The following is a 14,360-nucleotide window of genomic DNA, read 5'->3' as shown; positions in this document are numbered from 1 at the left end:
CACTGTAAAGTTATATGTAATCCAATGTAATATAAAGAAGATTATGATAATAAAAAATAAAAAAATAAATATATTGATTTAGGGTTTATACCCTAATGTTTAAAGGACTGGATTTCACATATCCAACTACAGTTTGAATCTCAGCCCTGGTGGCTTGAAAAAAATGCTAAGCACATGTGTGTTCATGCTCCAAATCCTGACAGGTGGAGAAATGGAGACGGGAATTTGGCGTGACCTTGGGTACTTTCTCCTTCTCCTTGTCTTTTTCTGGCAAGTGCATGTTCTCTCTGGCAATTAAAAAATAATAAAAATTTTTCATAAATAATATTTCACTTTATATATGCTACATAATCACAAGTATATAACAATGTATTAATTTTTTTAAAAAAGCAGACAACTATACCATGACATTAGCAACAATTTTATGATTGTCTTTGTATCATGGGACTATCTATGAGTGATTTTTGCTTTTCTTGAAGTACTTTATTTTTTACAATTTTCTATACTAAGAAATTTAATCTATATAAAAATTTCTTTTAATTAAAGAAGAAAAATAATAAGATATGGTATGGTGTTTTGATATTAAAAATATATTGTTGCACCAATATGTAGAACTGATTTAAAAAACTATTTAAAAGTTCCCAAGCAGTTTTGAAAAAAGTGTTACCTGTCAATCACAGTATGATATATGGAGCAAAGGTTTTCAATAGAGTAATATGAAGTCACAATTACTCATCCATTCTTCTCCCAAACACGATATCCAACAGTTGGAATTACATTATTTAGAGGAAGAGTTTACAAAAACTATGTGATTGACTTGCCTACCACTTTCGGTCTGGCTACACTATATGCTATCTTCTGACACTTGTGTCAATGAAAAATGGTAAAATAGGGTCTGGACGTTGGTGAGACAGTAAACCTGATGCTCTGCAATGCAGTCCCACATAGCATGGTTACCAGTTCATGTCTGGAGACCTGCGTGTACCAGGCATGCGTGTGCCCATGATCCTGTCTGGCTGAGGCCAGCAGTGGATTGTGGCTCCAAGACCCTCAGAAAGATTGTTTCTCTATGTCTTTCACCTCTTTCTCACTCATGGAATAAATAAATAAATATTTTACAGAAAATAGTATTAAAAAATGTTTCTTTGCTAACACCACTAATCTTACTATTTATCTATCATTCAAGATTTTTGGATGGCAAACTGCTCGATATCAATAAAGACTTTCAGCCGCATTATGGGGAAGGAGGACGCATTCTAGAGATCCGAACTCCAGAGGCTGTGACCAGCATTAAGAAGCGAGGAGAAAGTCTTGGATACACAGAAGGAGCGTTACTTGCTCTGGCCTTCATCATCATCCTCTGCTGTATCCCTGCCATCCTGGTGGTTCTGGTCAGCTACAGACAGTAAGTACACAAGGATGTAAACAAGGATTGCTCCTCAAAAGGCATCTGAAAACCGTCTCTGGTAACTTGGCTTTGTAGTAAGATCTTGGTGATGTAGCCCCTCCGAGATTGCGTTATCCTTCTTATACCAAGTCATCTTTCTAAAAGGGAAAACAATACAAACATTCACAGCTGGCTTAATGTTCCTGGGCTCCTTAAATGTTCTCATCCAATAGGAAGAGTAAGAGGTTAGTGCCTGTGGCTTTGCTATGCGCTTCTTTAAGGTTAAGAGCCTGGGGAGAGAAGCAATAGAAAAAAACATTGTTGTCACATGCCGATATTCACTTTGCCCATTTCCTTTTTCTTTTCTTTCTTTCTTTCTTTTTTTTTTTTTTTTGAGGTCCTTGCCTTAGGGCATGTGCACTCCCGAGAGAGAGAGAGAGAGAGAGAGAGAGAGATGGTGAGAAGGAAAGTAAGAAATCAGCCACACCACAATCCCTTCTCCTCCATTCTCTTCCTGGGATCTCGGGAATGCCCTCACATCTCACATATGCCTGGCATGAGTTTCAAGCCATCAAGTCCAGGACACGAACAGCAGTCAGCCATGTCAGGGTCCAGCAATGTAACTGCTATACCATCTGCTGGCTCCAACCCGTCTGTTTTCAAAAGGTGGTCTATAACCTCACTACATTGTCAGTTTTCATCCATACTGTTATGTTTACCCTGTAAACATTGATCATAGTGTTAGAAATATTATCTTAGTATACCATATATAATTTTTCCTATGATTTCTTCCTTTCTGTGTAGACTTGCCAGGGCATGTACTATAATGTCTGACAGTATATTCTGGCTTTGCAGATCCTTAGTTTTTCCAGTTCCTACAGTTGAATGCATCCCTTCACAAGGATCTATCCTTAAATTTTTATTTAGGCCCTTCAAAGTAATCAAGTTATTATGACTAATTTAAACATCTATATTTGAAGCAGACTCTTAATGTAGTCTTTATTTGAAGCTAGTGTGAGAAAACTTTGTGTTAAAAGGCTACATATTTTAAATAAATCCCTATTGACAATGATTTGAAAAAATGGGGGAACTTGTTAAAATAGGTAGCCTAGTGGTGTCACAAAGAGAAAATAGATGACAGAAATCATGAATCTTATAAATTACTTGGTGTAATAAACAGTAAGAAATAATGGTGGAACTGCTATTCATTGTTTAAAACACCTAAAGGGAAAGAACCAAAATAGTCCTTACATATTCTTGAACTGTAATCATTGTTCTCAAACACTGCAAATTTCTTTTTGAATTGAATACAGTAGAGTAATTCCAACATAAAGTCTAAAAGTGTGCTCTGCAGGAAGTCTTTACAGGAATATTTTCATCACAAAAGCAATATGAAGTTGCAAATATCACATTTAGTTTGATTTATTGGAACTGAACATATCCTTAGCAATTCAATTGATAGGGAAATCTAAAGCCCAAGAACAAACCTAAAACTGGACAAATTTTTTGAAATGATTAAACCATCCTCCTGATTTTAATTTCCATGTTCCATCTATTCTGTATTAACAGTTATAATTTTAGATTCAACCATTGTCCAGTACAGCTTTATTATATCCTACTAGCAATGAAGTCACTGAGCGAAATTTTGGACTTGGAACACAATGTAGCAATCAACAAGGAAGCATCCTTGGATGTTATATTCAGTAGTCTGGAATGTAACAAAAAAAATTAAGATGCCTAATATTTAAACATTTTATAGATGCATTGTTTAATTCCCTCTTTTAGCCCAGTATCCTATAAATTTATTTTAGTTAAAGTTTTAGATTAGTAGAATTAAAATAGGTTTCTATGCTCATATATTGGAGGACAATTCTAACATTTAAAGATCTAACAGTTGTACCTTCATATTCTGCTTATAAATAAGATAGAAATGGATGGCTATTATTTTGTATTATTATTTGTCTTTGAAACTTACCATGCACGAAAAACTAAGAAGCAAATATAAAAAAAAAAAAAAGTGTCATACATTCATTCCCAAAGAGTGGCACCTTCCAATCTCAACTTCAGCTTCAAAGTGAGGCCGGGTCTGTAATCAGGGCTCGTGTGTGGTTCCATCCTTCAGTAATCTGAAAGCAGAGGAAAGCAAGAAACTGATTATAAAGATTGGACCATCTTAATATTCTATGTCTCCTTTAGAATTGAAATTCACATCTTCATGTGTCAAGTCAGTTTTTCTCATTCCATTCAGTTTATTTCTTCAGTTTTCTGTAATGAAGGTCTTAACCTCTTATATGACTGCAAAATTAATAATAAAATACTCCTATTTTCACTTTCTAAATTAAATTTAGTTTTCCCCTACTATGTCATTAGCTGTGTCATTCCTGGTTTGGCCATTAAATTTTTCACAATTTTTAATATATCATAGTGTTAAAATAATATAAATGCAATTATTTCTAATATAGCTTTCTCTTTTTTCCTACTCATTGCTTTCCTAAACAGGTTTAAAGTGTAAGTACAATTACTAATATCTTACTCATGATTTTATGTAATATGAATAGAATTCTCCCCAATCTTATGGATCAAGTACTCACCCTCCTAGAACAATGTATTACTTGTGTTTTGCACTTGTAACAGTTTTATACTGTTTGGTTTGAAATATACAGAATGAAACCAATGATAGACATTAGATACAAGCAGACTGAATGTGTAAAGGCTAGTTTGCTCTAATAGTTTCTCCCCCTTGAGATCTTGGTTTTAGGAAGGAATTAATAGTCATTGTTCAGGATATTCAAAAACAGCTGCTCAGTTCTAAATAGCATTACTGAGAATGAGAAGCACGTGAAAGCTAACCAAATCAACATCTATGCAGCCTCTGTGAACTAACTTCAAAAACATCTTAAATCATTTTTTAAAACAATTTTTCTTTAAACATCAGTAGATGAATAATGAAGAACAATTATTTATCTTTTGTATGCCTCCTTTTATGAAAGAAATCCATGGAACTTCTATCAACTATCCTTCGCTGAGCTTTTTTTTGTTTTTTTGTTTGTTTGTTTGTTTGTTTTTAATTTTTGCCAGAGGGAATGTGTGCTAGCCAGAGACAGAAAGAGGGAAAGTGAGAAAACACTCCCTTTTGGGAATGGTAGTTTTGCAGTCCCTTCATCCCTTCACCTCCATTCTCCTCTCAGAACTTTGGGCATCACTCACCCTCAAGGGATGGTTTTGAAGCCACTAGTTCAGAGTCCACACAGGCCACCATGTGACATCCAGCCCTCTTAACCATTGTGCCTGAGCTAGCCCCAATCACATTTTTATAATTATTTTACTTCTCCCTTAGAATGATCACTTAATTTAATTTGCAAGTATTTCTACTAAATTCTATCTATATTCAAGTAATAAATATTTTTAAAGAATTAAAATATAGTTCTTTTAGTTCTGTACATAAATGATGTATTATACATAAATGATTATAATCATTATACATAGGTGATGCGTTGTGGGGATGCTTTTGTAATTATCAGTTCATAAATTCATATATTTGTGTACAATTTGTAAGTGGGTTCCTTTGATAAATGGACCTCATTATTGAAACATAGCCTAATAACAAGCACATGATTTCTAAAATGAGTTTCACGAGACATCCTTACTTTTCCCAAGACGCCAAGCTGAGTGCACCAAGACAGCACGAATTCAATCGGCCTTACCAGCAGCTAAACCAGCAGTGCCCGCTCCTGCGCCGGTGGCAGGGCCCCCACCACCGCCACCACCACCTCCGGGTGCGCATCTCTATGAAGAGCTTGGAGACAGCACGATGTAAGTAGACCTTTCTGGCACTTTCCGTGGGTGTTAAAGGCTGCATGTGGTGAGTATGAAATTTCAACCTGATGTGGATATGCAGCTCAGGCTACCTGGACTCTTTTATTCATTCTTTTTGAAATAGAAAATTAGGATGACAAACCAAGAAAAGTTCATTTGAAAAGTAATAGCTAAAAATAAAAATGAAAGAAAACTAAGGTGAAGAAAAAGCAGTCTTAAATTCGAGGAATTGTAGGTTTATAGGTTGGGTATTGTGTTTAATTTCTAAAACTTCCGGGTCATTCACTGTTCCTCAACATTAGAAATAGGTTTTTCAGAAAAAGAATGCTTTCACGTAGGTTATGAGAGGAATAAAGAATAATTTTAAAGTAATCATTTCTTACTTTTTTTTGGGGGGGAGGGGGGTGGGGGTTTGCTATAGGGCACATGCGCTAGCCAGAAAGACAGAGACAGAGAGAGAGAAAGAAAGAAATCACTCCCCACGGGGGATGGCCACACTGCAATCCCTTCTCCTCCATTCTCCTCTTGGGATCTTGGGCATGCACCCACAAACGCCCGGTGTGAGTTTAAGTCATCGGGTCAGGGACTTAAACCACGGTCGACTATGTGGGAATCCAGCGACATTGCCATTATGCCAACTGCTGGTCCCAAGTAATCATTTCAGACTTGGTATCAAAGCCAACCCTATTTGGTATCCAAACCCAAACTCTATGTTTTAAATTCATATACTTTTCAAAAAAAAACTATTTTAGGGCATTATATAATACAGTAAAATATGAAGGAAAGTGAAGAGTCCATATATTAAATGCTCAGCTACTTAGAGAATATACATTTCATTCTAACTCTTTAACTGGTGTGATTGCTTAGTATTTCTCGTGAACTATCTGGAATTTCTAAGCAATTTTAAATAATATATTTTGATTAAGACTGATTTATTGTAGAATACTACAGAGTTGTTGCTATCATGATGCTACTCTTATCATCTGATTCCTTTTCGAAATGTTTGATCTGCCTATAGTTTAAAATTTTGAGAGTAACTACTTCTGACGCGAACGTAAAACAACCACAGATATTATAAAATTTTGATTACGACTGAATTAAATCCAGGAAACTTCACATTAACTGAAATTTGGTGGAGTAGAGAGACTAAAATATGTTCTTACATGTTACATTTACTAGTAGGAATAAAGCAAGCCAAGAGTCCTGATATTCACCTTTTAATGGGAAAACTAAATGGATACATTGATATTATTTGCCATATTAATATTATGCAAGGTTGTCTTTAGAGTAGGTTTAATATTAAAATTGATTTTAATGCTATTGCTTGAACACTAAAACTAAATTTGAAACATTAATTCATGATGTTTTATTTCTAAAATGATAATATAACACATGTTAAAGATGTATTTTTTCACAAGTTGAAAATGATGGTCTCCTTTTGAAATATTGATGAATGTAGGAATTGAGCCAATATGATTTGATTCTACCTGGTTATGTTAAGTACCTCTCTCCTGAAAAGATCCTTAGAAATTAAAAAGGCAGTATGTGTAAAATTGTGTGTTTATATATGAAATTAATGAATACTTTCTAATTATTTTAACAAAAGCAGTTGCACTGTAACATCAGTTGGAATCAGTATAGTTTAATGGTGGTAATTTTCAAGTAGTTTATTAACACTTTAGGACTATTTTTACTTGAAAAATTGGACTACATAGTAGAATATTTTACATGTGTTTAGTGAAATATTTTAAGTTCTGTGCATTTAATTATATTATCTATAGGAAATGTCCAACTTAACTATTTAAAAACTTTTTATAGAGATTCTAATTACTAGAAAATGAAATATCTCTGAATGAAATATTAGCAAATTATTTTTAAAAGAAAGAAATCAAAGGTTACTTTGGGAAAAAGCTTGATAAAGTATAACTTCATTGAGGCTCAACAATTACTCTGTGTGGTCACCATAGCACTTGAATATTTAGTCTCTTCCAGACAAAATACATCTTCTTTACACATCAGTATGTGCTAATGCATTTTTCAAAGTTAGGACATAGTAGCAATTGTCAGAGTCTCATTTTAAAATTTCTATTTTAGGATTAAAGTCATCCATGTTTACTTGGGGCAAATTTTATGCTTATAGTAAATAGTGAGGTTTAATTTTATGATAAGACAAATGTCATGATTTTATCTGAAATGTTAAATATTTTTATGAATATACCAGGAAATGTAAAAACATGCATTTTCTTTTAAAGTGTTTAAAGCAAGTTCCTGTTAATATTTTCATACTCATCTCAAATTAACTATAGTTAAAACTTTTTCTTTCTATCACATGTTCTCTCTTTCTCACCTGTGGATACATAGGCATAAGTAAGTAAATAATATCACTCTAATACCAGCGCATTAGAAACAAAGATGCAGTAGAATAGATTGTGTTGCTTTGCTATAAATATGGGGATGGTTATCTTTTACCATGGCGTAATTTACTTTTTGAAGGGAAGTTTAATCTTCCATACCCAATTTCCTTTTGATGTCTTGAAATGGCAGGAGCTCAAAACAAGTATTCCCAGCAGTATTTGTGCCTATCAAAAGGGTTTCAAAATTCTCCTTGGTTTAATTTGTTAAAAATAGTTGCAGGTTTCTTTCCATCAAAAGCAGTATTATATCATTATATATATTGTTTTTTTTTTCCATGAAAAATCAAACCCAGAACAGATCTTCACAAATATAAGGGCCAAGTGGTTCCTGACATATTTTTAAAAAAATTACTATTCAATATCAAGACAGGTAAAAAGTTTGCTGATTGTTTAAGCCAAATTATCTGCACGTTCTGATTTATTCAAGGGGGCTGATACTCTAGGGCCGCCGACAAGAATTCTTTCATACAGTTTGTACGTTGCCCAATGACACATTAGTAACTTTGACTTTATGTGTCATTTTATTGCTTAACTTGTCTCCAAGATTTTTTTCAATGCTGCTATTCACTTTCCATTTAAAATATTTCTCTCTTACTTTACTTCTGGAGAGTAGGTCAATATTGAATAATAACTGAAATCAATCTGTAAGTTCTTTCTGGACTTGAGAGTAAAACCTGAGACTATTCAAAAATCACCTGTCACTCATCCCTTCTGTGGGAGGAGTCCATTCTCAGTGTCTTGTTGGAGGTACTTTATTTGTGCTCTTGACTTAGTCACCTCTTTTTATGACTCACAGCCATTCATGACTCAGTGTCCATACATGAACTAATCTTTCAATGATATCAAAACATTCTTTTAACAGAAATCTTTTCATTAAGGTGAGTCTAAAATTTGATCTAGAGTCTATGTGAAGGAAACACCAATAGTGCCTCTTCTGATTAGTATTATTGATAATGTTTTCAACCTGATTAAGCATAAAATTTAGGCAGAAGAAAATAATCTCTGGTAAAATTATAGCATAAATTCAATTTACCACTTGTTATTTTGAAAGAATATTGACAAATGCTTTCATCTGTCCTTGGAGAATTTAATTCTCTTAATCTCATGAATAAAATATCCCTTTTTGTTTTCTATTGTAAACTTTGTTTTAGCTAAGATAATACTTTTAGCTCCAGGGCTCAGTTGTTGAGATGAGAGAAAATGAATCTTGATACTGAATCATATATAGCTAAGATCTTCGATACCTAACAGTGGGTTCTGAGCATACTTAAGCAAGGCAAAGGTTATAGGAGCCCTGGGGCCAGCAGGTGGCATGGTGGTTAAGGCATTCAACTCCCACATGGCCAACTATGGTTTGAGTTTCAGACCCAGTGACTTGAGAATCATGCCAGGCGCATGTGCATGTATGCCAAAACCCCAAGAGGATAATGGAGAAGAAGGGATTGGGTGTGGCCATCTCCCGTGGGGGGTGATTTCTTACTTTCCCTCTCTCTGTCTTTCTGGGTTTCATATGTATCCAGCAGCAAAAATTTTAATGTCGGTATGAAATTTGGAGGATTATAATTTATACAAGAGTGAACTATTATGTATGGACATGGATCCCTCAATAAATCAAATTAACTGAAAAAAGAATAATAACCTAAAAAAATGTATAGAAGGACTAGCAAATGGTGTAATGGTTACGTCACTGGACTCCCACATAGTCAACCACAGTTTGATTTGGACCTGGTGGCTTAAAACTCATGCCAGGTGTGTGTGCGTGTGTACCCAAAATCTTGAAAGGAGAATGGAGGAGAAGTGATTGTGGCATGGCCATCCTCTCTGGGGCATAATTCCTCACTTCCTGTCTCTCTGTCTCTCTTTCTCTCCAGTGAGCACACATGCCCGATAGCAAAATTTTCTCTTAAAAAATGTATAGAGTGACACAATTTTTTAATGAAAAATGTTCTTGCTACTCAAAACTCTCAAGACTTTCCTGCCCTGCCTTTTTGAGAATAAGAACTTGAAATTAAGGTCTTGCTTTAATAGATTAGTTTTGTTTAGCCTTTTATATTTTTGAAGTAGTAATGAGAACCATTAAAACATCTTTCTCATGAAAGCTATGTCTCAACCTGTTTCCTTACATTTCATTATCTTCTTTTCTTTCAAGTCTTTTCCTTCTCTACCATTTTCAACAAAGCAGGGGAAATAACTCAGTCTCAGAAGACAGGAGACATCAACAAGTTGTGATGCCCTTTCCTTCCAAAACTATCGAGGCTCCCAAGCCAGATCCGATAGATGGATTACTTAAGAACAGCCAGCCGAAATCTCCAAGAAAATTCACATTTCTATCTGATGAGGATGCCCTGAGTAGTCATAACCCTTTTTATAATGAAAACATAGGTCAAAGATCAACAAATTCAGACTTGTCACTGAGAACAGATTTTGTAGATCCATTTTCATCCCGAACAAGAGCTAAGAACAAGTCCCTGAGGGGCTCAAAGGAAAAGATTCAGAGGATGTGGAACCAGTCACTCAGTTTACCTAGGAGACTGATGAGGAAAGTTCCAAACAGACCAGACGCCATAGATCTGGAGCAATGGCAAAACGCCAGGCAGAAAGCTGAAAATAAAAGCACTGGAATGTATCCAAACAAAAGAGATAGCAGCAAACCACTGCTCACAACTGAAGGTGCAGATATGACAGAGAAGGAGGAAACCAGGCAAGGCGAGTCACTGATCATGAAGGAAGCAGAACAGTTACAGCCCCTGTCTTCAGACTCTTCCTTTCCTGCTTCTTGGCCTCACTTCTCGGTTTCCACTTTACCAACTGTTTCAAGAACTGTGGAACTCAAATCAGAACCTGATGTCATCAAGTCTGCTGATCATTCCTTGGAACTTTCTCCTCCAAGCCCTTGTGTTTTAAATTCTCCACCTGTTAGGAAAGAGACCCCCACTTGTATGTTTGCTGTTGGAGCCAAAAGGAATATTTTTGAAAATCTTTCCATTCCACCAAACACCTCTCCTTCTCCTCCCTCCCGCTTTTCCCCTCCTCTTCCTTCTCCTCCTTCAATTCCTCCTCCTCCTCCTCCTGTCTTCACTTCTTTTTCTCTTTCCCGTTTTCTTCCTTCTCCTCCTTCTATACCCCCTCCTCTTCCTCCTCTTCCACTTTTTCCACTTTCTATGTCTACTTCTGCTCCCTCTACTTCCCCTCCACCTACTCCACCATCACCTCCCTCTTTTCCTCCATCACCTCCTCCTCTTCCTTGTCCACTGCCACCTTCAGCTTCAGAGTGTGAAGTTTGTAAGTCAGAGTGTGTTTGTAAGCCAGTTGTTAAATGCACTACGAACATGACCCCTGCCAAAGAAACTGAATGTTCTGTGACACACCTATCAACATCAAAAACAGAATGTACTGCAGACCCTCAAAGAGAACCAAAAGGCATCCTCAAACATATTAAAAACTTAGCAGAACTTGAAAAGTCAGTAGCTAACATGTACAGTCAAATAGAAAAGAACTGTACACCCACAAATGTCTCAAAACTTCAAACTTGCCCTTCAGAGGTAACAAATATGGAAGTCACATCTGAACAAAGCCTGGAGAATTTGAACAATGTTGTTGAGGTAACTGAAAAACAATCTCACAGGCAATCTACTACACTATAATGTTGCATTTTTTTCCTGTTTTAATTGGGCAAGTCTTTTGTTGACTGTAATCTCCAACTTGAGCATCAAATTTGAACATCAAAGAAGATTCCATTATTTTATACCAAACCCAATACAGTGCTGTTTTTTCCTCATTTTTAATTTAAAAGATAATTAACTTCATCACTACTAACTCATATTAATAGATTTACCTTAATTTTCTTAACTACAAAATTGCATTATTTGTCCTACACTTATTTAAAAAGTAAGTAATTTTAATCTACTTTTATTGGGAATTTATGGGCATGAAAGTTAGATATCTAACTTAAATTATTAATATGTTAATGGAGTGACTTTTATATTTACTTTTTGATCATAATTGCAGATGAATGTTCCAGGAAAAAAGCAAAATGTTACAGAAAACTAAAAGTGATATTATAGGTTCTGTTATTTCCCTGAGGCTGGTGTACTTGGCAAGAATAAAAACCACCAAAGTGAAATGTTATGTTCCAAGAAATGTAGGTAATGGTAGACAATGAGACATTCCAAAATAAATCACAGGTGCTACAGTGTGTATCTGTTTTCTTATAAAAACATCTTTTATTTGGGCTTGCTTTGATCTTACTAGTATGCTATAGGCTTGATAAATCTTTTACTTTTTTTCAATTCTTGTTTTATTCCATTTATATCTCAATGTGATTTCCCTCCCCTTCATAATGGAAATAAATCTCGAGTTATTCACTTTTGTAAGCCATTTTATTGTTCCCAGAAAGTACTGTGTATTTTTGTTCACATTATTATATCATGTCCTTAATTGTATTTTTATCCTAAGATTCGCCTTCAAAGAAAATATTTATATATTTCCACTTTAATAATAAATGAAGTATAAAACAAACTTACACAGAAAATCAAGAGAGATTATATTTGGTAAGCTGTCACCAAGTTTATATAGACCTTTGCTCTTTGTTTTAGGCAAAGAAAATGCACTTTTATATTCAGAAACAAAATTCTGCATTTCTAGTACTTCTAGTATTTTAAAACTTAACTTGTTAAATTTGAGTGTTTGTAAGCCATTTGTAAATCAGCTAAGTACTCTTCTCCTACTCTTCTTAATGAAGCCTGCACTTTCACTGAGCTCTGTTTTAGCTCAATTACCTATGTACATACATACAAATATATCTACACACCTATTGTAGCATATCATGTATAATAAGTGACCATTGAGTAATTACAATAATTTCTTTTTCCCATGAAATGATGCAATAAATTTTACTTAATGGAAGTCCCCCATTTTGAATACAATAATAGATATTTGTTTTATTTTGGAATTTCAATATTTTAAATTATATCAAGTCTCAATAGTAAATGATACAATTCTAAAATGCAGGCACAAATCATTCTAGAATGTTGGTTGAGAGTCCTATAATGCCTGACTTCCAGATTTGTTGGATCCCTGTTTTGTGTGACTTTTCTTCAAGAATTCAATTTGGTATTTCTAATGAACAATATCAGATAAGAAACAACCTATAAGGCTATTTTCATTAGTCTATCTACTCCAGGTTCTTTTCATCCAAATCAAGAGTACTTTCTTTCTTGGGGTTTTTGAACATGACTTTTTTCTCTCTTTCACTGAAAAACTTCAGTTGGAGTTTTTGTTGGCAGCTGGCCCAATACATGAGAACTTGTGCCATTTGGCGGACTCTGACAAGGTATTATTCACAATTGCATAAGCCTTTAATGTGAGTGTGTGTTTTTAAAGCTAATTTCTATCAACTTGAAAATGTGAAATGTAGGATCTTTTGATGATAAGAAATCTCTAAATATTGACCAAAGAAATATTACAGTAAATCCAAGTAACATTTTTGTGTATCCACCTATAGCTTTACTAAATTGTTACATTGGCCTTGTCTATAACATTTTTATAATATTTGTATCATCTAAAATGTTTACTAGTAAATTTTATATTTTTCAAATAAAACATCCATACCTGTGTTTTTAAATATTTATTTATAATTAAGTTTGCTCATTTATTTCATGAGAAAGAGAGAGAGAGAGAGAAAGCTAAGTGCTCTCAACAGGATCTCATGCTGTGATACATCTTCCAGTCTTCCAGTCAGCCAGGACCATGGGCATATGCATTTGTGCACGTTGTGTGCAGGTCCACTTGGAAACTGAACTCTGGTCATCCGCATGGCTTCAAGCACTGCAGATCATTGTGCTTCTGCTATGCCAACGCAATTGGACCAGCCATGTTTTATATATTTTTTTCTTTTTCTGGAGAGATTTTGCTATAGGGCATGGGCACTTGCCAGAAAGATAGAGAGAGACAGAGATATAGATAGTAGGAAATAACACACACACACACACACACACACCCCGGGGGAATGGTCACATCACAATCCTTTCTCCTCTCTGCTCCTCTTGGGATCTTGGATACACACACACACACACACACACATGCCCGGCATGAGTTTAAGCCACTAGGTCTGGGACTCAAACTGTTCTAGAGGGCATGGGATTCCAGCGACATAGCCATTACGCCAACTGCTGGTCCCTTATATTTAATTCAATGTTTTATTGACATGTTATTTTTGGAGTTTCCTAAGTATGGTAAAAAAATAGTTAAGGGCCAGCAGATGGCCTGGAGGTTAAGGTGGCTGGATCCCACATGGCTAACTGATTCCCTACCTGGAAGCTTGCAAATCACACCAGGCGTGTATGCATGTCTGCTCAGAATCCCAAGGGGAGAATTCAACGTTTTGTGGTCATTTCTTCTGAGGGGTGATTTCTCACTTTCCTTCTCTGTCTCTCTCAGACAAGTGCATACACCCTATAGCAAATGAACAAACAAAAATGTCAGTTAATATCTCCTGTATGAGACCTATAACTATTATTTTAGTACACAAGTCAAAAGATTTTTTTCCTCTCCTGAACACCAAAGTCCCCACATCCTGACAACCATTCTCTAGAAAATGAACATTTTTTTACCCACTGTGTTAATTACAATCTCATGAACACATATGGAATGATTAGAGAAATTGTGTGAAAGACAAGATTACCATACATTTGTCCTTAGTATTAAAAAGTAAACAATAATACATATAGATCATGTAAAATAAA

General features: G+C 35.0%; 1 protein-coding gene across 11 annotated transcripts in view; it reads left to right on the top strand.

Annotated features, from left to right (window-relative positions):
* PCDH15 (protocadherin related 15) overlaps window positions 1-14,360 on the top strand; it is a 781,066-nt gene that overhangs the window by 754,828 nt on the left and 11,878 nt on the right. For 4 of the 11 annotated variants that reach the window (XM_006144386.1, XM_006144389.1, XM_006144385.1 and 1 more), the window contains 5 exons: window positions 1,187-1,405; window positions 3,887-3,895; window positions 5,045-5,200; window positions 7,565-7,570; window positions 9,767-11,282. In XM_006144386.1, the coding sequence (XP_006144448.1) occupies window positions 1,187-1,405; window positions 3,887-3,895; window positions 5,045-5,200; window positions 7,565-7,570; window positions 9,767-11,261 (1,885 nt within the window). In that variant the 3' untranslated portion in view covers window positions 11,262-11,282. Of the gene's footprint in view, window positions 1-1,186; window positions 1,406-3,886; window positions 3,896-5,044; window positions 5,201-7,564; window positions 7,571-9,766; window positions 11,283-14,360 lie in introns of those variants that run through there. The other 7 variants (XM_027770258.1, XM_006144383.1, XM_006144388.1 and 4 more) reach the window with 5 other exon arrangements.

This window comes from Tupaia chinensis, unplaced genomic scaffold (assembly GCF_000334495.1).
Source record: "Tupaia chinensis unplaced genomic scaffold, TupChi_1.0 Scaffold000118_1, whole genome shotgun sequence".
Lineage (NCBI taxonomy): Eukaryota > Metazoa > Chordata > Mammalia > Scandentia > Tupaiidae > Tupaia > Tupaia belangeri.
Note: the sequence above shows the minus strand (reverse complement) of the source record. Positions and strands in the feature narration are given on the sequence as shown.